Raw genomic sequence first — 26314 nt, 5'->3', positions numbered from 1 at the left:
TGACATCAGTTTTCATTCCTGGTCTCCATGTAAAATATTTGTAAAAAAAAGTCCCACTCCCATCCTTACCTATTCTTCACATCCAGATAAAAACTCAGGTTACTTTGGAAGTCTGTCCTTTCTATGGATTTTAAGTAGTGATATATAGGCACTGGTGCTATGCTTGTGAAATTGTAGATTAAGTGTAGAGGATTTTACAAAATTACAATGAGGTACTACCTCACAATGTTAGGAATGGCCATCATTAAAAAGTCTACAAATAACAAATGCTGGAGAGGGTATGAAGAAAAGGGAACCCTCCTACACTGTTGGTGGGAATGTAAATTGGTGTGGCCACTGTGGAAAACAGTATAGAGCTTTCTCAAAAAACTAAAAATAGAGTTGATATATGATCCAGCAATCCCACTCCTGGGCATATACCCAGACAAAATTACAATTCAAAAAGATACATGCACCCCTATGTTCATAGCTGCATATTCACAATAGCCAGGACACAGAAACAGCCTAAATGTCCATCAACAGAAGAATGGATAAAGAAGATGTGGTACATATACACAATGGAATACTACACAGCCATAAAAAAGACTGAAATAATGCCATTTGCAGCAACATGGATGGACCCAGGGATTATCGTACTGAGTGAAGTAATCAGACAGAGAAAGACAAATACCATATAGTATCACTTATATGTGGAATCTAAACCATGACACAAACAAACCTATCTACAAAACAGAAACAGACTCACAGACATAAAGAACAGACTTGAGGTTGCCAAGGGGGAGGGGGGTGGGGGAGGGATGGATTGTGAGTTTGGGGCTAGCAGATGCAAGCTGTTATACAGAAGATGGATAAACAACAAGGTCCTACTCTATAGCACAGGGAACTATATTCAATATCCTGGGATTTTAATGTACATTAACACCGTCACTATGGTTACCTCCCAGACACAGCCGCGGGCAGTACAGTTTTCTGCAGAAGCACCATTCTCATCAGGATAACAGTCTATTTTTTCTGCATCCCTTATCTTCACATCCCACTCCACCGTGTATATTCCTCCCAGGACAAGATCAATTTCTGTGATAAGGGCCACCTGTAAGAATGGGAAAGTATCAAGCAAATGTACCCTCAGGACAAAGACCTTGTAAGGTCTGAAACTTCTTTTAGGAAAGAAAATAGAATCAGACCAGACTCTCAACAATCTAAGCAACACAGCACTGGAGTTTACACAAAGCGAGAGAGGGCAGAGATCTAACCAGTAACCACAGGGGAAATGGCACAATTCTATCAGAATTTGTACATAACATTTTGAAAAGAATCAGGTCAACTACAACCTTCTGTAATCACCCCTTTCTTTCCTCCCCTGACTCCTCTTCTGTTCCTTATTTTGTCAGGAAGGCTCTCTTCTGCAGCCCCCTTGTAGCACAGCACACACAAGCACGTGGTGTCACCCCATACTGAGCTCATCATTTTGTCCTCCATTCCCCAAACAGCATTCCCCATTGGTCTGGAGTAGGGGCAAGAACACAAAACTAAGAATCATGTGTGGCCTGGGTTCTCCCCTCCATTCCACTGTGGAAACTTAGACAAACTATTTCAATTCCTCGGGTCTCAGTTTCATCAACTGCAAAACTGGTGAGCTGGCAAAATCATTACATTTCCTTCCATTTCTAACATCCCAGCCTCTTAATTTCCCCAAGCCCAGAGCCTCAAGACTTGAAATTTTCTTTGAGTCCCATTCCCTAATTCAAACATTTAATATTTTTCTATGTGTTTTTCTTATGGTCATCTCCTCTTTAATTAGTAATTTCCATAGTGAAAGTTCTCATTTGTCTAGAGGCATAAAAATCTCATGCTAAGGATTATCATCCTTCTTCCAGCCTCTCCCCAGTCTACATTCATCTTGCTCTTCCCTGTACCTCAAACCCCACCCCAGAACAACGCTCTCACAATGGCACATATTGACTCAAGGATCAATATGAGACCCTTTGAGAATCAGATCAGATCCTTCTTATTTTGGCACCTAAAACCCTCCAAAATCTGACAAGTTAATCTGTCCAAACTGATCCCCTTCCAAAAGTGGATCCTACCCATTCTAGTTATTCGGTACTCACAGACTAACAGAAGGCTATTCTTAGTCCCGAGACTGGCTTATTCTGATACTTCCACCTTGACTGCTTTATCTAAGCAAACGCCCTTTCTAGGAAAATGGTGCTTATCTGGGGAACTTACTGCTAGCTGCCTGCCCTCTGTAAAACTCCCTTCTTACTATTTCAGTTTAGAGCACTAAAGTTCTCGATTAAGAACTAATTTTTTGAAGCCATGTAACACAGCTGTGGCCATTAATAGGTAAGTGCAAGTCCATTGGCCAAGTATTTCTTTCTTGATTTAAGGGCCTGCCCCTCCCTTCCCTTCACCTTCACCTTTCCCTTTTCCTTCCAGCTTCTTCTTCTTTGTTTATTTTTATTTGTTCTCTAACAAGGCTAGAGTGACTGGAATTAAGCCACCATTTCTAATCACAAGAGAAGAAAAGACCTCAACCCTGACAACCTTGAGCCACTGAACCAATGCCAGCAACTGACTACTTCCTAAACTTCCAGTCCCATAAGGGAAAAAATCCCAATTTGTTTAAAATACCAATTTGCTGAGTCTCCTGTCACTTGCAGCTGAACAAATCTCTACCAGATGTACCACCTTTCAAGGTCCAGCTCTAGCCCTGATGTCTCCAAAGGTTTGCTCAATTACTCCGTTAAGCTTTGAACATGAAATTGGGCAGAATATACACTAACATTTCCTAGAGGGTTGGGTTGCCTGTCCCCTTCCCAATAGTTTCACGTGTTTCTCCACCACCTAAATTCAAACAATAAAAGAGTTCCTTTGGTTGTATATTTATTAATATATTATCAAACATTTAATTAGTTTATTTTTATATGTGCATCTTTCAAATGGCTTGCACTTTTCTGTACACACAACTAGCCATATAATACTTTATTTCTAACTTTATAATGTATGCACCCTCAATGTATGTTGTCAAGACAAAATGTCAAATGCAACCAATATATCATTATAGTAGAAGATTAAATTTACTTATTTTCTCCAAATTTGGACGGTCCCTCACAAACCACGCTGACCCAGCAGCTCCCAATCCCAGATCATTTGGAGCACCTGTAGCAGGGGGTGTTGGGGGGAAAGGATTCCTCATAACACTGAGATTTCAGAGGAGCTGGTTACAGCCTAACCAGGAACTTCAGGCCTCATTAAAAGTGAGGAAAATTATTTTATTATTATCACCTAACCAAGTGAGTAGCCATTAGCTAAGCTTATCCAATTCTTTGACTTAAAATATTTCCTAAAAATGTATGTGTTGGAGTGAGAATCTATATAGCTCAATATAGTAAAAGAAAAAACAAAAAGCACCTCGCAATTTTAGTGAATGGGAATCCCACCTCCCACCTCAACCCTTCTAGCATCAATCAATCAGCAGCTTTCAGACCCGGTTTTCCTCCAATCCTGTTCCCAACACTCCTGACTTCGCTCTTCTTCTGTTCGAGTCAGAGAGGACAGAAGACTGAGGGACAGATAAGGGAATAAAGATGAACGGACCAGTTTACCTCCTCCCATGTCTCAGCAGCTCCTTTGTTAATCCCAGCTCTGGCCCACTCTTTATTTTTTTCTGTCCTAACTCTCTGACTCCCCACCCCAGTCTTCAGAGTGTGCTCTGGTGCTTCAGAAACCCATGCAGGGCTTCCCTGGTGGCGCAGTGGTTGAGAGACCGCCTGCTAATGCAGGGGACACGGGTTCGTGCCCCGGTCCGGGAAGATCCCACATGCCGCGGAGCGGCTAGGCCCGTGAGCCATGGCCGCTGAGCCTGCGCTCCGCAACGGGAGAGGCCGCAACAGTGAGAGGCCCGTGTACCGCAAAAAAAAAAAAAAAGAAAAAAGAAACCCATGCAACCTTGGCAAGAAGGTTCATAAGCGATGAAGAATTCTTTACAAACTATCTCAACAAAATGGGGTTTTACCTGGAGGTTAGAATCATAAGTGACATTAGGAGATACTTGAATTTCGACACCGTTGTGTTTCACTATAACATTGGTAGGTTCCTGGGTCCCAAGGATTTTAATCTCTTTAAATGCTAAATTATTGGGGTCTGTGTAGGTTGATTGCAAAATCTTCACATCCAAGCGGTTCTGCAAAACAGTTAAGTACAAAGATCTGCCTTAAATACACAGATTCTCAAATCACTCCAATACTTCATCCTAGACCGGATATTCAAAACTGCTCCAAATGGCTCTTAGCTGTCTCTACTAATGTGTGCTCAAGTACAAACTTATTTTTCCCCTGAGGGGGGCGGAAAAAGGAGAGAGAGAAACACACATACAGAGACAGAAATTTTTTAAAACTTCATTTAAAAAGACTGCTTTGATTTATCCATATCTTTGCCTCTTTTTACTAACATTAATGATTCAATTATTAGGTGTTAAGTCATAAAGTGAAATGTGGTCACCTATTGTCATAAATGAAGCTACAAATAAAATTACACACATACACAAACACATATGAGCTAACGGTCAGACAAAAGCCCACACTTAAGATTCATAAAAATATACTACTCACTTGGGTGACGGAGAACTCACATAAGAGGTAAACTTTATTGGCCACAGTATCTGAAAGTGAGATTAAAACAAGTCAGACTCTGGCCTGCCCACTACAGAAGGACAGATTTCATCCTGGCACTCCTTGAAGCTACACGTTGAGAATGACAAGATTAGAGAGAGAGTGTCCAAGGCCAAGACACTGTTTTCACTTTTCCTTCCTACCTTAACCTTGAAAAGGTTCCCTTCCAAGTGCTTCCAAGGCATATGCCTCAAGCGAAGCTATTTCCTAAGCTTGAGCCACAAGAATCTTTAATGTATTGGAGACAGATTAAGAAGCATGGCTAGATTCGGGTGCACTAGAAAGGTGTCTTCTCACTGCCTGACTAGCACAGGTAGGTTTTACACATCATCCACGTTTGTTCATAAGTATTTGGAGGGAAGATGTGTGCACTGAATGGCAGAAACAGTCTAGAAAACATTTCTTTCAGGTGCCCTTTGATAATAAAATGAGAGCCTATATATGCAGCTGGCCAGTGGGAGAATTCTAAGAGGTAGAGATGTGTTTTCCTTCCACCTGTGGTCCAACTACCACTATTCCTGAACAGCACAACTGAAATCAAAATTCTCCTCTCGAGTGATTAATGTTACTGGGCCTGGTGAGATTTCTCCCACCGCTGAATGACCAGCAGGAGTAACTCGAGGATGCAGGTTTGGAAACGGCAACATTGTGCTCACCTTTCGTTTCCCCATCATCCCAGAAAAGTTCGCCTTTTGCTTCTTTGTTGTCATCCAGGGCAATGATAAGACCAAGAGGGTTCCTTCGACTGTGAGAAACAAGATTTATGTGAGAGGCAAAGACTTGGGACTCAAAGAATTTTGCTAAATGAGCTGTGAAGGAGTCTATCAGATTTCAAATGGGACAGGTCACTAGCAGCAGATGGCTCTGCTTTTCTTCAGGCACAAAGGCAAAAGCAACAGGGGCATCACTTTCTAGAATGGGTAATGTCACAGGCGAGAGCAACACTCCAAACATTAGCAATAAACATCTATGAAGGAGGCAAGAATTTAATCACCAGGATCACTGCAATAGCTACAATAAAACCTGCTGATGCTATTATTATTTTGAATACAGACTATTAGAAGAGAAAGAAATCCGAGACAATAATTGGTTCAGCCTAATCATTTTACAGCTGATACATGCAGGAGAAGTATTAACTGCAGTCAGGGGGATATATTTGTTCCCTGCCTAAGAACCATGTTGACTCAGAAAGCAAGAAAATACAATAAGGTCCATCTATATAATGGCAATTTCCCTAATTTGATTATTTATTATCAGTTCATTTCGAGAGAGAAAAAGAGAACATTCTAATTATCTGCTTTATAACTCAGAATATAAAACACAAAACACTACTCAAAAGATGCTGAAATAGATGCACATAGAGAAAGAGGGAGAAAGAAGGAGCAACTGCATTTAAATCTCTCCTTATTCCACCCCTCCTCTAGACCACCTCCCGATTTCCTACTCCTGTTGCATCCCTCACACTCCCTATTATATTCTTTCATAGGTCAGCCTTCCACTGTGCCCTGTGCAAGCCAGGTTCCAGGGTCAACAAAATCACCTGCTTTCACTTAACACGCATGTACTGAGTAGCTTTCATTGCTAGGAAGTCTAAGAGATACAAAAACAAATAGACCAGAACGACATTGATGACCTTAAATATGGTAAGAAAGATTAAACATATTCACCAAAGAGTCCAAACAGAAAGTAAAGAGTGGCACAAAAGTTAAAATCCTTACAGGAGTCCACAGTGACACTTGGAGCAGTAGGTGGCCTAGATATTCTTGAGGACACTGCATACTCTTAAGGGCTCACCCACTACAATACTACTTGGCCCTAGATAAATTAAACACATGGTCCCTGAAGGGTGCTAACGTGAAACCCAAGTTGACAGCAGTCCTGGCTTGCGACCAAAGAGCAGGCTAATCCTCTCTGGGGGAATGAGACCTATTTGGATCCTTGAGATCGCCACATTTGAAAAACCAAAAAATTACTAAATACACGAGGTAACAAGCCAACATGAAAGAAAGTTGGCAAAAACAACTAACAATAGATTTAGATTCCACTAAGGATTTCAGATAATAGAATTTTCAGTTACAGAGTATAGAATAACTATGACTGAAATACTTAACAATATTAAGGGAAAAAATGTATTAAAAAATGACCAGAGAGTTGGAAGTGGCAGCACACCCTCTGCTGGAATTGTTGGGGAAGATTTCTCGCAGATGAAATCAGAGTGTAATTTGGAAGATGATTAAGAATGTATCAGGCAAAGAATGTTGAAAAGGGTAAGAAGTGCTGAAGCCCAGATGCAGGGAAAGAGATGAGTATGTTTGGAGAATAACAAGATTTTTGGCATGGCTGTTCTATAGGTGTGTGGTAAGGTGTGTCAGGAGACACAGGTTAACTTGAAACCAGATTATGATTGGCCTTGAACAACCTACTAATGATAGAATTTAGACTTTAACCTGGGAAGCAACAAATTGAGATCTTCACTTTGGAAAGACAATTTTGGTATCAGTGTGCAGAAGAGCATGAAGCTGAATAGTTAGAGAAAAGGAACCCAGGTGGTATTTGGATATATAAGTATTTTCCATCAGTATCACAAAAGTTTAAACTTGAAAAATTATGGCAGTAAGGAAGGTTCAAAAGAAAAAGACTTCTAACCTCCAAAAAACCACATCTATTAAAAGCAAATTAGCTAATACATTTAGAGACACAGATGTGAATGTGTGCCTCTTTAGTACAGATGGAGTCTATAATTTGAGCATCAAAGAATCATCAAGGAGAATGAGTGACATGAAGGAGATTTGAAGTGCACAGGAAGTAATTTTTGAACCCCGTTTTGCATCACAAGAAAGAAATGGCTCAGTGGGAAGAAAGAAACAGGAAATTGAGATTATAGGGGAGTGGAAAGTGGACCCCACTCCCTAGAAATGAGAATGAGGAGTCGAGTGCATAGCATGGTAGAATGATGGTCTGATAAAGGCAGATGGAGTGATCAACAGACCCCGTTTGCCCGGAATTGAGAATTGAGATGTTTCCCAAAACATGAGACTTTCAGGGCTAAAACTGACATATTCCTAGGAAAACTAGGAAGGTTCACCACCCTCGGGGGGGGGGGTTAAGTCGGGGGGTTAAGGAAGGACAGGATTAAGGTCTTTCAAAATCCATTTGGATGCAGCTCTAAATCACAGCTTCCCCAGAAGAGGCCCACAGAAATCGAGGGAACAGAGTTTGATGACCACACACACACACACACACGCACACACACACACGCACACGCCCTTCCTCCCCACATTCCACGTAATGCTTCAGCATCTTCTACATGGGCAACAGATGGGAACAGAAACAACTAGGTTTGTCAGCCTCCCCCTTAAAGGAAACTCCCAGGCATGCTATACCTGGCCACAGTGGTTGTGGCTGGCTGCTGTGTGGGGAAGATGTAGCCTCCTCGAAGGTGAAGTCCAATTTTGTCTCCAGGAAGTTCCATCTCCACTTTTTGCTTCCTCCATTTCACTCGGCCCCCCTGACGCACGTAGACAAATCAAACACAGTGGCATGAGCACATCACCGCTACCTCTTAACCACACGCGGAGTTATCTCCAGCTCTTTCCTTCTCCCACCTAGTTGAATTGCTAGCTAGTCAGGCATCAAGCAAGAAAAGGAAAAGAATTTAGGAACAATGGGTTTTGTGATCAGCTGGGCGCTTGGGGAACATATATCACGCTGAGGCTATTTGACATACATTATACAAACTGATAGTTTTCTGAACAAGAATCTCACTTATAACCAGGCTCAAATTGTCCATCGGCCCCAACATTTGCCCATGAGACACTCTACTTCCATCTTTATCTTGCTGCTGAATAAAGTATATGAAAGTATCTTTTTCAGATTTCATCATGACTGATGTCGAGTGACTTCGTCTCACCTTATTGACTCTGCTATGAAATCACTGCAAACACGACAGAAACATTCCTCAGTGCATGGATAGATGTTTCTGTCTACCCAGACGTATCTTGTCTATGCAGCTTGAAGAGCTTAAGAAAAGTCAAAGCTACTTACAGTCTCATAGTCATACCAGACGGCATCAGGCACATATGCTGTCACTTTCTCTGCACCCTGAAATTAAAACAAACTACTGTCCTTTATGGCCCAGCCTCTGAAGGGGATAAAACTTCTTAATCACATACTCAGAATGCATAAATGGCCTTTCTTTTCTCTACCAACTTGTGCTTTTCTTCTAACAGAGGCAATAACCTTGCCACTCAAAGAAAAATCCCAGATGGAACCATATTAGGAATAATAATCATAGTATTGAAATAGGTGTTGTGGTAAAAATTCCAGCTTTAGAGGCACAGAAGCAGATGTGATGACAGCGAGGCAGGGAGACAGAACAAGGAATGCGGGCAGCCTCTAGAAGGTGGAAGAGGCACGGAAATGGATTTCTCCCTTAGTGCCTCTAGAAGCAACCGGCCCCATCAACATGGTGATTTTAGCCCAGTGAGCCCCATGTTGGGCTTCCGACCTCCAGAAATGTAAGATAATAGATTTTTGTTGTTATGAGCCACTGCATTTGTGGTAGTTTGTTACAGCAGCGACAGGAAACTAATACAGCCTCTCTAGACACAAACCAGACCAGTTAGCAGAGTCAACTGCAGCCAGGTGGAAAACAGGAAGAAGGACACGACGGTGCATAGAAGTGATGAAACAAGAACCAGGAAAATCTGGGACTCCCTTCACTGGTTGAGAGGCAAGTTCTGCTTGGAGGAAAGGAAGTGAAGTGCCGTGAGCCATCAGTGCTGTGAAGCTGGGCTTGAGAAGGCAGGGCTGGAGGGTGGGATTTTGAATAATTAAAAAAAAATTCCAGCTTTACACTGCGTACCTCATTTAATCTTCCCAATACTCTCCAGTGATACATACTATTATTATCTCATCTTACAGCTGAGGAAGCAGCACATAATTTCCCCCAGATGGCACTGGTACCAAGTGGCAGAGACAACAAACACACCCAGATCACCCTGACCTTAGAGTGAGTGCTGGGTCACTGCTCCCTCCTGCCTCTGCATCCTGGAACAAGTCATGATCTGCTATGAGAATCTGACAACACATAGGACAATTCTTAAACCCAGAGTCACCCGTAGATGCTTCTATACTGATTGGAAACTTGGTCAAGGACAAAAGACTTCTAGCGACAAAAATGTGTACCCATCAAATACCCATCTTCCCCAAACTCCAACACACCGTCTTCAAGGCTGCCCCAGCCACAGATGTTGGGAATGGGTTTGGAATAGAAAGAGGACAAATGGTTCCAAGAAGAGAGGAGTCTGGAGTTACCAGGAGCAAGACCAGAGACCACCAGCGTGTCTCGACGGGAACACTTGCCTCAGCCAGAACCGGAGTGATGAGGAGGCCGGGCCCCCATAAAAACTGTTGCTGCACATCCCAAGTGTTGCTGTCCTCGTAGAACCTAGAGACCAGAGAAATGTTCAATGACATTTGGGCTGGTGCTTTCTGGCAGCTCTCCCCCAAGCCTGTCTAAAACTTGCAGGCTCCCTGCCTGGGGCAAATTCCCAAAATTATTCCGTGACACCTATTCAATCCCTGTCTCCCCACTCCTGCAGGCAGATCCACTTTCCCTAGCCCCTGCACCCTCCTATTCTTTCCCCAATTTGGACAGAAGTCCCTATTTCAGTATCTCTATGCTAGGCAGGTTCCAGGCTATAATTCTATTTGTCATATCTCCCTTAAAAAAATAAGTAAAACAAGCAAGACATTTTAAAACTTCAGCTGACTATCCAAAAGGAACTAGATCTGATCACCCAAAAAAAGCAGACAAAAACTTTACTCTTTTCTCTTTTAGGATACCTACCTTTAATAGAGAATTCTGGGAGATAGCAAGAACTTACCCACAATAATGAATATATAATATATATTATAATAATATATGCCTGAGGGCCTAAAATGTCAGACACAGAAGGGAATTAACTGTATTTTGATTTTGACAAGAAAAAGTCTCTTTTTCGTAGACTATAAAATTATTTTGTTAATTTTTAATAAGCGAGACCTGGGTTACTTTTTTCTTTTTCTATGATATGACCAACATAGACCTCAAAGATGCCCCCATTGATGTCCAGCAAGTATATCCTCCAATATCCAAGCACTTTGACTTTCAGAATATCTGTGCTCAAAACTGTTAGAATGAATTCACTTAAAAGCCAACCAATAAAACTGGTTGAGGCTTTTATCTACATAGCATCAAACATAGTTCAACCTAATATCTCTATTTTCATGCTTTTTTTTTTTTTTTTGCATCATGTACACAGAGCATTACTGTTCCCACTGTTCAAGCCCTGAGAAATGCTATCAAAGGCATGAGCGACTGGGGCAGGGTCCTCGCCTAAATCACAGCCTCCGTCTCAAGCCAGTTCCGTATACTTCCCAGCACCATCTTCAATCCTCGGGTTTCTAAACAAGGCTTCCGGCTCCTTATTCTGCCAGGGCCGGTCATAAGAAAGCAAACCCCACTGCAGAGCTACTCACTCTGCAGCCACCAGAGGGTCCCACAGCATTAGCTAGGAAGCGAGGACACACCCTCTCCTACTACAAATCTCCACCAAGCTTAAATTTCCCCGGTGCCTCACAGCAGCTTCCCCGAGATTCCAGCCCCGAAACAGGATTGCCTGGAAACCCCAGAACTATTTGCCGGCTAATATTATAGAGGCATCAGTTCATACTAAGTGGCCAGCTTTAAGGAAAGTCTCTTAAGTGTTCTTTTTTTAGAGTCAAATTAGAGATACTCATTGGCTGACAATAAAAATTCTGAATTCAGGAAAATCCTCCATACTATTCTTATTAGTATGTAAATGACCTAGAGCTGGAACATGGTGCATTACAAAAGCGACCATCAGGTTCAAGCTATCAAATCCTTTAAATTAAGGTTAAAGAAACTAAGGATGAAAGAACTTAAACGATTTGTCTAAGGTATAGAGTTAGTTGGTGGAACAAAGACCCCAAATTCCACAACTTTTAGTCTAGTTGTCTCCCCAAAAGGGAACAGGCTATAATACTTAAATATTCCTAAAATAGTACATAGGCAGCAATAGCCTTGCAAATACCAACTCGTTATTCAAGTTAAAAAAATATATCTGAGTAACTGTTTGGATTGTTTTAATTTCACTCATTTTCTTTGCAGTACGCGGGCCTCTCACTGTTGCGGCCTCTCCCGTTGTGGAGCACAGGCTCCGGACGCGCAGGCTCAGAGGCCATGGCTCACGGGCCCAGCCGCTCCGTGGCATGTGGGATCCTCCCGGACCGGGGCACGAACCCGTGTCCCCTGCATCGGCAGGCGGACTCTCAACCACTGCACCACCAGGGAAGCCCCACTCATTATTTTTTTAATATTTGTTTATTCATTTAGGATGCTGCCGGTCTTAGTTGCAGCTCACGGGATCTTCGTTGCGGCATGTAGACTCTTAGTTGAGTGAGAATTCTTGGTTTTGACTTGCATGCAGGATCTAGTTTCCCGACCAGGGATTGAACCCAGGCCCCCTTCATTGGGAGTGCAGAGTCTTACCCGCTGGACCACCAGGGAAGTCCCTTCACTCTTATATTTGATGATACAGTCAATGTCACCCAGTTACATTAACAAAATTCCTTTGGGCTAGGTGAACTTACTCATGCAGAAGGGGCCTGGCCACCGTGTCCCCCTGGCTGTGAGCACGGTAGAAGAGGGTGTAGAGATAGGGCAATAGAGCATAGCGGATGGTAAGGTAGTGCCTGGAGGAATTCAACAGCAGAGAGTCAGCTCCAAAGGAGGCAGGATCCTGGGCCTGGGAAGAAACAAGAGGTTGCAATTGACACCTGGCTACAAATAAGAAAAGCCTCTGGAGATATCAGACCCCATTCATCACAACCAAGAGTTTTGTTCCTGCAAGACCTGGGGCCTACCTTGCAAACTTTGCCTCTGAGCAGTAGGGTTGGGCAAAGGGAGATCATTCCACCAAGTTAAGTGGCCATTCTTCACCCTGCACTGCATCCCCCTCATTCATTCTATGGGTGCTCTCAGTAGACTGCCATTTAAATAACTTTGAAGTATTTCCTCATTTGATTTTCACTACAAAATGAGCAATGCAAATAAAGTGTATAAAGGTTTGATTAAAAACCTTCACACACTCGCCATCTCCTTGACTGCCGCGGTAGAGATAGCAGGGGCTGTGTCAGCAGAGGGCATTTTAGTGGTGCATCATGAGTCCTGGTTCATTGCAAACGGCGGTCCCAATCAGCCTAAGTGAAGCACCAGGTAGGAAGCTGGCTCAACAGATTTCTCGGACAGGATGCAGGTAGACCCAGTCCTAATGTATGCCAAGTCTATTTTGATCATGTTTCCTGGGAGACTTACCTTGTAGCCTTGGCCATTGTGATTCCTGGAAAATGGATAGAATGCTCCCAGCTGCATCCACCTCCTGCAGAGCTCTTCGGGAGCATCCAATGTAAAGCCACATATGTCAGAACCCACCTGGAAGGACACACAGACAGCGACGGCATGTGTACCTCACTTCCATTACCACCCCCTGCTCCTGGGCTTTGCTTTCTACCAGGGACCTACCAGCTGTACTTGGCTGTACTAACCTCTTCCTGAGAAGGCTACTTCTGTGTGATGGAACTGGGCTAAATGCTATGTCCACTCTGTACTGCCAGGTGAATGCAAATGAATTACTTAACCCTTCTGTGCCTCAGTTTCCTCATTTTGTTAAAGTGGGCACTCTAGGGTTTTAGTAAATGAGATAATGGAAGTAAAACACTTGATGCACAATAGTTTTTTGGTGAATAGCAACTAGAAATACCATTGATATTATTACTTTGACCACAGCACTAGGAGAATTAATTTTCCAAAGCCTAATTCTGATCAGGTCATTCATCTATTCAAAAATCCCCAGGGTCTCCTGTTGCCTGCCCTACTAGCACCTCAAAACCTGGTTCCAACCCACCTTTCCAGCATCATTTCTCATTTCAGTCCTACACTCCAATCCTTAGGGACACTCAAATTCTGCCCCTTGCTGGTCTCAGTCTTAAAATTTCTCAGTCTTAAAATGACCTCCCCCCCATCAGTCTGATAAAACATACCCACTTTCAAGGTTAAACTCAAGTGCCATCTTTTGCATGAAGTTACTATTTACTCCCTCCCAGGACTCCCATTTTTCCTTGTAATCTTGTTACAGTTGTTAAGTACTTTTCTCAGGATTTCTTTTAACATTTAAATGATATGTTCCTGTTTGCACTTTTACCCTAGCTTGTCATAATTATGTGTGTGTGTGTGTGTGGAGAGAGAGAGAGAGAGAGAGAGAGAGAGACTTTGGGGATGTGCGGAAGGTGTTTCTGTTACTGTATTTATGTTTTTCTCCACCCTCACCATGCATACCTAGCTCAATGCCTTGCTCGAAGTAAGAGCTCAATAAACAGATATGCTGAATTTAACTAAAAGATGCCAATTGTAACCTTAAGGACATGTGCACTTTTTTGTGTGTATGTTGTACTTAAAAAAAAAACATTCCAACACTATCACTTCAAGCTTGCACCTTCTATCCTTATAAGGCAGTACAGGAGAGAATGTCGTGGTATCAGTGTCATACTGATGTGGATGAAGCACATAACCCTCCAGACTTTAAATCCCTGGGCCATGGAGGGCAGTAGAGGGGAGCTTTATCATTTGAAAAACTTCTAGCATGAGGCATTCTGGGGACTGGGATGTGGACTCACCATTGGGATACCAAAAAGGCTGAACTCGAGCATGCCAGGGATGGACCATCGAAGGTCATTCCAGGTGGCTGCGTTGTCTCCTAACCAGTGGGCTGCAAACTTGCCAGACCCCGCAAAGGTAGAACGGGTTAAAATGAAGCTTCTCTTGTTAGGGAACACAGTCTTGACAGCTCTAGAGAGGGAGAGAGACTTAGGGAGTCAATGTGTGACCTTAGCGTGCCTTAGCCCAGAGGATAGAGTGATAATATCGAGGATCTCAAGTTAATACCGCACTCTTCCCTTCTAGTTCTCTCCTGTAGAGTTACAGTTGCTGTTGGGAGCAGACTGTACCATTGAGTATGTTTATATTTTGTTTTGTTTTAGGCATTTTATGTACATTATTAACTCCATAATTTCAAAGTTCAGTAGAAGGATACTGAGCCAGTACCTAAAACCCCAAAGCACATGAAGTCTATAAGTTACTTAACCCTCCATACACCAGTCTATAACAGTATGGCAGAGAGGAAAATACATGGGCCTTGGACTCATGCAGAAATGAATCCAAATTTTGCTCTTACATTTTATTAGCTGTTTCACCTTGGTCAAATTACTTCCCTTTCTTCCAACCTTTCATTCATTCATTTATTCATTCTTTCTTTCATTATACACAGTACACAAATACTTATTAGATTCCTTCCTCCCAATGTGACCAGGATTTTCTTCATTCATTCAATAATAACAACCATACTTATCTTGCCGAATTTTGTTTTTACATTCTTTTTTCTGTATTGCTGGTTTATTTTTTTTTAATATAGCAAGTTCTTATTAGTTATCTATTTTATACACATCAGTGTATACATGTCCATCCCAACTTCCCAATTCATCCCACCACCACCACCCTGCCTTCCCCCCTTGGTGTCCATACATTTGTTCTCTATATGTGTCTTCATCTGTACCATTTTTCTAGATTCAACATATATGCGTTAATATATGATATTTTTCTCTTTCTGACTTACTTCACTCTGTATGATAGTCTCTAGGTCCATCCACGTCTCAACAAATGACCCAATTTCGTTCTTTTTTATGGCTGAGTAATATTCCATTGTATATATGCACCACATCTTCTCTATCCATTCGTCTGTTGATGGGCATTTAGGTTGCTTCCATGACCTGGCTATCATAAATAGTGCTGCAAAGAACATTGGGGTGCATGTGTCTTTCTGAATTATGGTTTTCTCTGGGTAAAGGCTCACTAGTGGGATTGCTGGGTCATATGGTAATTCTATTTTTAGTTTTTTAAGGAACCTCCATACTGTTCTCCATAGTGGCTGTATCAATTTACATTCCCACCAACAGTGCAAGAGGGTTCCCTTTTCTCCACACCCTCTCCAGCATCTGTTGTTTGTAAATTTTCTGATGATGCCCATTCTAAATGGTGTGAGGTGATACCTCATTGTAGTTTTGATTTGCATTTCTCTAATAATTAGAGATTTTGAGCAGCTTTTCATGTGCCTCTTGGCCATCTGTATGTCTTCTTTGGAGAAATGTCTATTTAGGTCTTCTGCCCATTTTGGATTGGGTTGTTTCTTTTTTTAATATTGAGCTGCATGAGCTGTTTATGTATTTTGGAGATTAATCCTTTGTCTGTTGATTCGTTTGCAAATATTTTCTCCCATTCTGAGGGCTGTCTTATTGTCTTGTTTATAGTTTCCTTTGATGTGCAAAAGCTTTTACGTTTCATTAGGTCCTATTTGTTTATTTTTGTTTTTATTTCCATTACTCTGGGAGATGGGTGAAAAATAATTTGCGGTGATTTATGTCAAAGAGTGTTCTTCCTATGTTTCCCTCTAAGATTTTTACAGTGTCTTGTCTTACATTTAGGTCTTTAATCCATTGTGAGTTTATTTTTGTGTATGGTGTTAGGGAGTGTTCTAATTTCATTCTTTCACATGTACCTGTCCAGTTTTCCCAGCACCACTTATTGAAGAGGCTGTCTTTTCTCCATTGTATATCCTTGCCTCCTTTGTCATAAATTAGTTGACCATAGGTGTGTGGGTTTATCTCTGGGCTTTCTATCCTGTTCCATTGATCTCTATTTCTGTTTTTGTGCCAGTACCATACTGTCTTCATCACTGTAGCTTTGTAGTATAGTCTGAAGGCAGGGAGCCTAATTCCTCCAGCTCCGTTTTTCTTTCTCAATACTGCTTTGACTACTCAAGGTCTTTTGTGTTTCCATACAAATTATGCAATTTTTTGTTCTAGTTTTGTGAAGAATGCCATTGGTAGTTTGATAGGGATTGCACTGAATCTGCAGATTGCTTTGGATAGTATAGTCATTTTCACAATGTTGAGTCTTCCGATCCAAATACATGGTATATCTTTCCATCTGTTTGTATTGTCTTTAATTTCTTTCATCAGTGTCTTATAGCTTTCTGCATACAGGTCTTTTGTCTCCATAGGTAGGTTTATTCCTAGATATTTTATTCTTTTTGTTGCAATGGTAAATGGTAAACATTTCCTAAATTTCTCTTTCAGATTTTTTGTTGTTAGTGTATAGGAATGCAAGAGATTTCTGTGCATTAATTTTGTATCCTGCTACTTTATCAAATTCATTGATTAGCTCTAGTAGTTTTCTGGAAGCATCTTTAGGATACTGTATGTATAGTATCTTGTCATCTGCAAACAATGACAATTTTACTTCTTCTTCTCCAATTTGTATTCCTTTTATTTCTTTTTCTTCTCTGATTGCTGTGGCTAAAACTTCCAAAACTGTTGAATAATAGTGGTGAGAGTGGGCAACCTTGTCTTGTTCATAATAGTAGAGAAAATGGTTTCAGTTTTTCACCACTGAGAATGATGTTGGCTGTGGGTTTGTCATATATGGCCTTTATTATGTTGAAGTAGGTTCCCTCTAGGCCCATTTTCTGGAGAGCTTTTATCATAAATGGGTGCTGAATTTTGTCAAAAGCTTTTTCTGCATCTATTGAGATGATCATATGGTTTTCATCCTTCAATTTGTTAATATGGTGTATCACATTGATTGATTTGCATATATCAAGAAGAATCCTTGCATTCCTGGGATAAATCCTACTTGATCATGGTGTATGATCTTTTTAATGTGTTGTTGGATTCTGTTTGCTAGTATTTTGTTGAGGATTTTTGCATCTATATTCATCAGTGATATTGGTCTGTAATTTTCTTTTTTTGTAGTATCTTTGTCTGGTTTTGGTATCAGGATTATGGTGGCCTCATAGAATGAGTTTGGGAGTGTTCATTCCTCTGCAATTTTTTGCAAGAATCTGAGAAGGATGGGTGTTAGCTCTTCTCTAAATGTTTGATAGAATTCACCTGTGAAGCCACCTGGTCCTGGACTTTTGTTTGTTGGAAAATTTTTAATCACAGTTTCAATTTCATTACTTGTGATTTGTCTGTTCATATTTTCTATTTCTTCCTGGTTCAGTCTTGGAAGGTTATACCTTTCTAAGAATTTGTCCATTTCTTCCAGGTTGTCCATTTTATTGGCACAGAGTTGCTTGTAGTAGTCTCTTAGGATGCTTTGTATTTCTGCAGTGTCTGTTGTAACTTCTCCTTTTTCATTTCTAATTTTATTGATTTGAGTCCTCTCCCTCTTTTTCTTGTTGAGTCTGGCTAATGGTTTATCAATTTTGTTTATCTTCTCAAAGAACCAGCTTTTAGTTTTATTGATCTTTGCTATTGTTTTCTTTGTTTCTATTTCATTTGTTTCTGCTCTGATATGTATGATTTCTTTCCTTCTACTAACTTTGGGTTTTGTTTGCTCTTCTTTTTCTAGTTCCTTTATGTGTAGGGTTAGATTGTTTATTTGAGATTTTTCTTGTTTCTTGAGGTAGGACTGTATTGTTATAAACTTCCCTCTTAGAACTGCTTTTGCTGCATCCCATAGGTTTTGGTTTGTCGTGTTTTCATTGTCATTTGTCTCTAGGCATTTTTTGGTTTCCTCTTTGACTTCTTCAGTGATCTCTTGGTTATTTAGCAATGTATTGTTTAGCCTCCCTGTGTTTGTGTTTTTTACATTTTCCCCCTGTAATTTAATTCTAATCTTATAGCGTTGTGGTCGGAAAAGATGCTTGATATGATTTCAATTTTTCTTAAATTTACTGAGGCTTGATTTATGACCCCAGACATGATCTGTCCTGGAAAATGTTCCATGTGCACTTGAGAAGAAAGGGTAATCTGCTGTTTTGGGATGGACTGTCCTATAAATATGAATTAAACCTATCTGGTCTGTTGTATCATTTAAAGCTTGTGTTTCCTTATTAATTTTCTATCTGGATGATCTGTCCATTGTTATAAGTGAGGTGTCAAAGTCCCCCACTATTATTGTGTTACTGTCAATTTCCTCTTTTATAGCTGTTAGCATTTGCCTTTTGTATTGAGGTGCTCCTATGTTGGGTGTATATATTTTTACAATTGTTATATCTCCTTCTTGGACTGATCCCTTGATCATTATGTAGTGTCCTTCCTTGTCTCTTGTAACATTCTTATTTTAAAGTCTATTTTATCTGATATGAGTATTACTACTCCAGTTTTCTTTTGATTTCCATTTGCATGGAATATCTTTTTCTATCCCTTCACTTTCAGTCTGTATGTGTCCCTAGGTCTGAAGTGGGTCTCTTGTAGACAGCATATATATGGGTCTTGTTTTTGTATCCATTCAGGGAGCCTGTGTCTTTTGGTTGGAGCACTTAATCCACTTACATTTAAGGTAATTATCGATATGTATTTTCCTATTACCATTTTCTTAATTGTTTTGAGTTTGTTTTTGTAGGTCCTTTCCTTCTCTTCTGTTTCCCACTTAGAGAAGTTCGTTTTGCATTTGTTGTAGACCTGGTTTGGTGGTGCTGAATTATCTTAGCTTTTGCTTGTCTGTAAAGCTTTTGATTTCTCCATCGAATCTGAATGAGATCCTTGCCAGGTAGAGTAATCCTGGTTGTAGTTTCTTCTCTTTCATCACATTAAATATACGGTGCCACTCCCTTCTGCCTTGTAGAGTTTCTGCTGAGAAATCAGCTGTTAACCTTAATGGGAGTTCCCTTGTATGTTGTTTTTCCCCTGTTGCTTTTAATAATTTTTCTCTGTCTTTAATTTTTGTCAGTTTGATTACTATGTGTCTCAGTGTGTTTCTCCTTGGGTTTATCCTGCCTGGGACTCTCTGCACTTCCTGGACTTGGGTGGCTATTTCCTTTCCCATGTTAGGGAAGTTTTCGACTATGATCTCTTCAAATATTTTCTTGGGTCCTTTCTCTTGCTCTTCTCCTTCTGGGACCCCTATAATGCGAATGTTGGTGCGTTTAATGTTGTCCCAGAGGTCTCTTAGGCTGTCTTCATTTCTTTTCATTCTTTTTTCTTTAATCTGTTCTGCAGCAGTGATTTCCACCATTCTGCCTTCCAGGTCACTTATCCGTTCTTCTGCCTCAGTTATTCTGCTATTCATTCCTTCTAGTGTATTTTTCATTTCAATTATTGTATTGTTCATCTCTGTTTATTTGTTCTTTAATTCTTCTAGGTCTTTTTTTAACATTTCTTGCATCTTCTCGATCTTTGCCTCCATTCTTTTTCCAAGGTCCTGGATCATCTTCGTTATCATTATTCTGAATTCTTTTTCTGGAAGGTTCCCTATCTCCACTTCATTTAGTTGTTTTTCTGGGTTTTTATCTTGTTCCTTCATCTGGTACATGGTCCTCTGCCTTTTCATTTTGTCTGTCTTTCTGTGAATGTGGTTTTCATTCCACAGGCTGCAGGATTGTAGTTCTTCTTGCTTCTGCTGTATGCCCTCTGGTGGATGAGGCTATCTTAAGAGGCTTGTGCAAGCTTCCTGATGGGAGGGACTGGTGGTGGGCTGAGCTGGGTTTTGCTCTGGTGGACAGAGCTCAGTAAAACTTTAATCTGCTTGTCTGCTGATGGGTGGGGCTGAGTTCCCTCCTTTTTGGTTGTTTGACCTGAGGTGACCCTGCACTGGAGACTACAGGCTTTTTGGTGGGGCTAATGGTGGACTCCGGGAGGGCTCAAGCCAATGAGTACTTCCCAGAACTTCTGCTGCCAGTGTCCTAGTCCCTGTGGTGAGCCACAGCTGCCACCCACCTCTGCAGGAAACCCTCCAACACTAGCAGGTAAGTCTGGTTCAGTCTCCTATGGGGTCACTGCTCCTTGCCCCTGGGTCCTGATACACACACTACTTTGCGTGTGCCCTGCAAGACTGGAGTCTCTGTTCCCCCCAGTCCTGTCAAAGTCCTGCAATCAAATCCCACTAGCCTGCAAAGTCTGATTCTCTGGGAATTCGTCCTCCCATTGCCAGACCCCCAGCTTCGGAAGCTTGACGTGGGGCTCAGAACCTTCACTCCAGTGGGTGTACTTCTGTGGTATAAATGCTCTCCAGTTTGTGAGTCACCCACCCAGTGGTTATGGGATTTGATTTTATTGTGATTGCGTCCCTCCTACTGTCTCATTGAGGCTTCTTCTTTGTCTTTGGATGTGGGGTATCTTTTTTGGTGAGTTCCAGTGTCTTCCTGTCAATGATTGTTCAGCAGTTAGTTGTGATTCTGATGCCCTTGCAAGAGGAAGTGAGCACACGTCCTTCTACTCTGCCATCTTGAACCAATCTCCCTTGCTGAGTTCTTAAAAATAACACACTGGCAACTGGCATCTAGTGAGACTAAGAATTTGATCATGTATTAAGTAAATCTGATCATATATTAAGTCCATAGCAATAATGGCCTTACTCTGCTGTGGCAATTGCCATGGAGTAGCCATACAGATTGTGGACATCATATTGCTTGCCCCAGTGCTGTACTGCATCCATGCAGAGACTCTTGCAGAACAGGTACCCATCCAGGATTCCTACGACAAAAGAGGGATCAGTCAATGAGAGCCTGAGATGCATATTCCCTGTTTCTCGACTATCTCCTGAAATTGTGGCTCCCTAGGCAGGCATTTTTTGTGGCCATCCTGGAAATGATCATACAGCTTCCTCACTATCAGAAGGATATATACTTTCAGTAGTTTCTCTGATATATAAAAAAATTGTGCTGACCCATACACATTCTCCCACCTAGGTGCACAGGTGACCAGAGGCAAGTATTTGGAAGTAAGTGGATCTAGTCAGACTTGAAGTTAGATCTGAAGTCTTCAAACTGAGCTAAATTAAGTGGTCCAAGAATAAAAATATTAGATGAAAGTGTAAATTAATTTCTCACCCTTTCTCTAAGCTGTCATAAGGGATGATTGACCAATCTCTCTTTCATTCATCCAATCTTTTCTGCTCCCCTTGCACCACTATGGTTCAGATCCAAATTACCTTTGTCTTGACCATTGCAATTGTTTTCTTAATGGCTTATTTAACTCTGATCTACTGATCTTCTAATTCATATTAGAAGCACACATTAATGCCAGACCAATATTTCTAAAACCATTTGACTGTTATGTTTCCCTCTAAAACTTAAATAGTTTCTATCACCAAAAGAATGAAGCCTCCCATCTGAGTCTCTCAGCATTTGATCCTGACCCAACTGCCCTAATTTCCTATTTTTCCATCAGACTGGAAGTTTTCATAAGATGCTATAATTCTAGCAGCTCATTCCTTTCTTAATCAAGATACAATTTATCTGTGAGCCTCTAGATTTCTTCAAACTACAATAAATGCTGTGATTCCAGGGCCACACCCTGGGATACACTGTTGTTCAAAGTTCAGTCAGAACTCACTAGCATCATACTCACTGACTCTGATGTTGACCTGCCCCCCTCTTCCCTCCCACCCCACCAATGGGTTCTGGCTTCCTTTCATTTTATGGTCCAAATCTGTTCTTCACTGACATCTGTTCTTCTTGACATTACCAGACTTGACCTTCATATGAAGACCTAACCTGGTTACCTAGTCTCTCTCTGGTTAGCCCTAACCTATTTGGGTACACACTTGAGAGGAAAATGAACTAACCACTAACCTCTGGCTTCTGCACCATATCTTCTCTGGAACAGAAACAGCTCAGATGTAGGTAGAAGGACTAGATTGATTGCCCCTTTTGAATTTACGCCTCATTTAGGAAAGCATAGAGTGTTTTGATTTTCTTTCCTAGTTTTCTTTATATAGTACCCACATTTTCCTTCTCCTATGCAATTTATGTAAAAAATCCCTTGCCAGGTTATTCATATATATCCTTATGAATTTAAAATACCAGATATTCATTGCCATTTTAATCAAACTAATCAGCACTTACTGGGAGTGAATGGGGGATAATTTAGATTGTTTGTGGAACATCCTGAAACTGAACCATCCACGAAGTTGGAGACTTCATTCATATCCTAGAAGACAAAGAACAAAGACTATTAAGAAAAAGTAACATATCCTCGTATGTTGTACTGATGGTGTCTTTCTTTTTTTTTAGGACTCAGAGAAATGATTCTAGATATTTCTTTTTTTAACGAGGTTCTTATGTTAAGGAGAGAAATAGATGTTCCTGTCCTGCCTTCTCTACCCATTGAAGGCTTTGTGGAGAAGGTTCTTAAAATCCCTTCAAAATGATATATGTATATAATCATTGAAAATGAAAAATTTCCAAAAATATTAGGTGAAAAATATTTCAATTTATATGGTCCCATGTATATCAACTCATACATTCTCTAAATATTCAAATATAGCTATGAATACACACACATATAAATGCATATACATATATAATACAAACATATGCAGAGAGAGTGAGAGAACAAGCATGTACCCACAGCTGTGCAAGTGAGGGCTCTGGAAACATGCATACTGAAATATTGATGGTAGATGTCTTTGGTTGATATCACTTTAGCTCTCCTCATCTGTTTAGCTCTTTGTATTTGCATTTTCTACCTTCTCTTATAAACAGAAAAAAGTTCAACTCTAGAGCTCTGTAAATTGTGCCAGACACCTGCTGCTTTGCATTTGTTTTCATTTGACATCATGTGAGACATTTGTCCTTTCTGCAGCCACAGTTCTGTCGCTCACTTGAGTACTTTGGCTTTGATCAGTTTATCCAACACGTCCGAGTGAAAGAGCCCTGAAGGGGCAATTGAACAATTTGTGTACTTTGTGACAATGTAAGGAGTGCATGACCTATTTTTACTTCAGCTCATTCATTTGTAAAAGGAGAGCTAGACTCGGAAAAAACAGATATCTCGGTTTACTTTCTTCCACTTCTAACAATCTGATTTTGAAGTCTAAGCTACATGTTTTGGTAAGATTATTTGAATAGTAAGAGAGAGAATACCTAGAATTATTGCCATACTTGCTTTCCTCTCCTCCTCTTCCCCCTGTGCTCCATGACTCGATGATATAGAGATACACAGTCTGAATGTTAGCCGCCTAGTAATCAAAATGTTAAGAACTCACAATCCAGATTCCATCAAATTCTACTTGATTGTGGAAAAGCTCACATTCATTTGCCCACCAAGCAGTACACTTGGGGTTGGTGTAATCAGGAAACACAGTTTTTCCCGGCCAGACCTGCAGGAGGAAAAGAAAAACACTGATCAAAGGAAGTTAAATGAATGCAGAGTAAAAGAGAGTACAAAGAAATTCCTAATACGATCATGGCAACAGAGGTGCCCAGGCACAGGTCCTTTTCAATTAGGAATGTAAAGTGCTTTAAATATTTAGACTAAATAGGAGGAGTCAAATAGTCACTTGAGAAAAAACTTATTTCAAAAAAATGGTTAAGTCTTTGCTAATCTTCAACTATGCCTCACCCTTTCCTCACACCTTCTCTACTCCTAATCCTAGGAATGGTAAATGAGGGAGAGTACTGTATAATTTCAACTGACCCATGACAAGTTATGGGTTCTAACCATCAATTACTCTTCTCTATTCTCTTCCTATCCACTTCTTCTCAGACACTAGGCACTCGGGTCAGCAGAGGTGTTAGAAGTGAACCAGCAGATAACACCTTCATGGAAAACAAGGACAAATAAGTTTGAGAAAGAACTAGTCAAACTTGCCAAATAACAGAAAAACTGAGTAAGAAGAGGAATGAAATAGTTTCATTGGATTTGCCAGTTAGGAGGTAACTGGTGCCAAAGCAGCATCAGTGGAGTGACGGGGGAGGAAAGTAGACTGTAGTCAGCTGAAGAGTGAATGGGGGGTACTTCCCTTGTGGTGCAGTGGTTAAGAATCCTCCTGCCAATGCAGGGGACATGGGTTCGAGCCCTGGTCTGGGAAGATCCCACATGCCGCGGAGCAACTAAGCCTGTGCACCACAACTACTGAGCCTGCGTGCCACAACTACTGAAGCCCGTGTGCCTAGAGCCCATGCTCTGCGACAAGAGAAGCCACCGCAACGAGAAGCCCACGCACCGCAACAAAGAGTAGCCCCTGCTCGCCGCAACTAGAGAAAGCCCGCACATAGCAACGAAGACCCAACGCAGCCAAACATAAATAAATAAAATGAATAAATTAAAAAAAAAAAAAGTGAATGGGGGGTGAGGTGAGGAGGTGGACATTCAATATCTAAGTCTATTGTTTAAAGGGACTTTTCTGTGAAGGGAATGTAAGAACTGGGATGACTGGTAGGTATTTGAGGACGAAAGGACAAGGGCAAGTTGATCCCCAGCATATATAAGCAACTGAAAATGTAAAACAAAACAATTACAGACACACACACACACACACACACACACACACACACACACACACACACACTGCCACAGCCCCTCCACCAGCCCCCACTTCCCCATTAAGATACCTCCCCAATGAGTGGAGTCACTCCATCTGAAGCATTCACCCATATCTTCATATCTGAACCCCTGTCATACGGGCCATAGGGATTACTTGGGGAAGAGATGTTGGAGATGGCTGGATCCTAAGAAGGGGAAAAATACAATGAGGGACCTAGCTTTGAGCTAGAAGCACTGAAAGGGAACTGGGGATTGAGGGATGAGGGAGGGGGAGGAGGCATAATGACAAGGAAGAGCAAGGACCTGATGTGGGGGAATAAGAGGACAGCACATACCACAATGATGACCAATTTTTGTCCGTTATTGTGTAACTCTTTAACAAACTCAGGGAAGCCCTTAAAATTTACTGGATCATAAGTGAAGTCCTTCCTCTCATGCATATAATCGATATCAGCATGCTGAACGTCCTGAAAGAATACACAACGTCCACAATTTATGAGCCCACCCCTGGAATCAGATGAGCTGCATCACCCTACCTTGTTGCCTGGCGCTCCGGCATTGAAAACCAATCTAACAAACAAACCACAACAGTTACAAAAAATATCACTAAGGCTATCAAAACACATCCATTACCTAAATGCTATGTCATCCACAAGATAAAGGAGAGAAGGGACTGTCTCTCCCACTTCTCCCGCATTTGACTACACCACATTTTGTATTGTTGCTTCTCTTCCACTTCAAGCCTTCTTTGGCATTTGCTCTTTCCTAATTTTACTTGTATGAAAATAGTGGAGCCCAGAATGAAACTGACTCTTGCTCCAAGACCTAAGCGTCTGCCTCCAAGGGAATGGGGTAAGGGAGAGAAGAGGATTCTTCCAGAGACTACTGGGTGTTTCTCTTTGCATCTCTTGTAAGACCTCGCTACTCATTATATACTAGACACATTCAAATTTAGCCACTTAAATCATAAAAATATTTTATTACATGTATAAACTGTATTCTTTTGTTCCCTTAAACTAGGGAAAGAAATGCCTTGAGAATACAAATAAGAAGGCATTGTGTAGAATGTCATTAATACAGTAAGTATAAGAAAACCAGTTCCTTCAAGGAATGGTTGGCCCAACAATAAAGTCCAGCATTGTGAATATATAAAAATATTTTTGTCGTATATTTTTTTAAAAAACTCAGGAGGAGACAGTATAAAGAGTTGTTCTTATTCCCCAAGGAAATTCTTTTATTTTTGGAGGATTTTT

General features: G+C 41.1%; 1 protein-coding gene across 4 annotated transcripts in view; it reads right to left on the bottom strand.

Moving 5' to 3' along the window:
• MGAM (maltase-glucoamylase) overlaps nucleotides 1-26314 on the bottom strand; it is a 221947-nt gene that overhangs the window by 35919 nt on the left and 159714 nt on the right. For all 4 annotated transcript variants that reach the window (XM_029233412.1, XM_029233414.1, XM_029233415.1 and 1 more), the window contains 15 exons: nucleotides 25397-25528; nucleotides 25130-25246; nucleotides 23782-23895; nucleotides 22640-22724; nucleotides 21149-21266; nucleotides 14412-14583; nucleotides 13054-13170; nucleotides 12330-12484; nucleotides 10038-10122; nucleotides 8718-8774; nucleotides 8057-8181; nucleotides 5330-5418; nucleotides 4614-4663; nucleotides 4019-4186; nucleotides 938-1090 (listed from right to left, as the gene is read on the bottom strand). In XM_029233412.1, coding sequence (XP_029089245.1) covers nucleotides 938-1090; nucleotides 4019-4186; nucleotides 4614-4663; nucleotides 5330-5418; nucleotides 8057-8181; nucleotides 8718-8774; nucleotides 10038-10122; nucleotides 12330-12484; nucleotides 13054-13170; nucleotides 14412-14583; nucleotides 21149-21266; nucleotides 22640-22724; nucleotides 23782-23895; nucleotides 25130-25246; nucleotides 25397-25528 — 1737 coding nt within the window. The remainder of the gene's footprint in view (nucleotides 1-937; nucleotides 1091-4018; nucleotides 4187-4613; nucleotides 4664-5329; nucleotides 5419-8056; nucleotides 8182-8717; nucleotides 8775-10037; nucleotides 10123-12329; nucleotides 12485-13053; nucleotides 13171-14411; nucleotides 14584-21148; nucleotides 21267-22639; nucleotides 22725-23781; nucleotides 23896-25129; nucleotides 25247-25396; nucleotides 25529-26314) is intronic.

This window comes from Monodon monoceros, unplaced genomic scaffold (genome assembly GCF_005190385.1).
Source record: "Monodon monoceros isolate NGI ecotype Baffin Bay Population unplaced genomic scaffold, NGI_Narwhal_1 Super_Scaffold_2, whole genome shotgun sequence".
Classification (NCBI taxonomy): Eukaryota; Metazoa; Chordata; class Mammalia; order Artiodactyla; family Monodontidae; genus Monodon; species Monodon monoceros.
The sequence above is the reverse complement of the archived record's forward strand: the minus strand, read 5'-3'. Positions and strand labels throughout refer to the sequence as shown.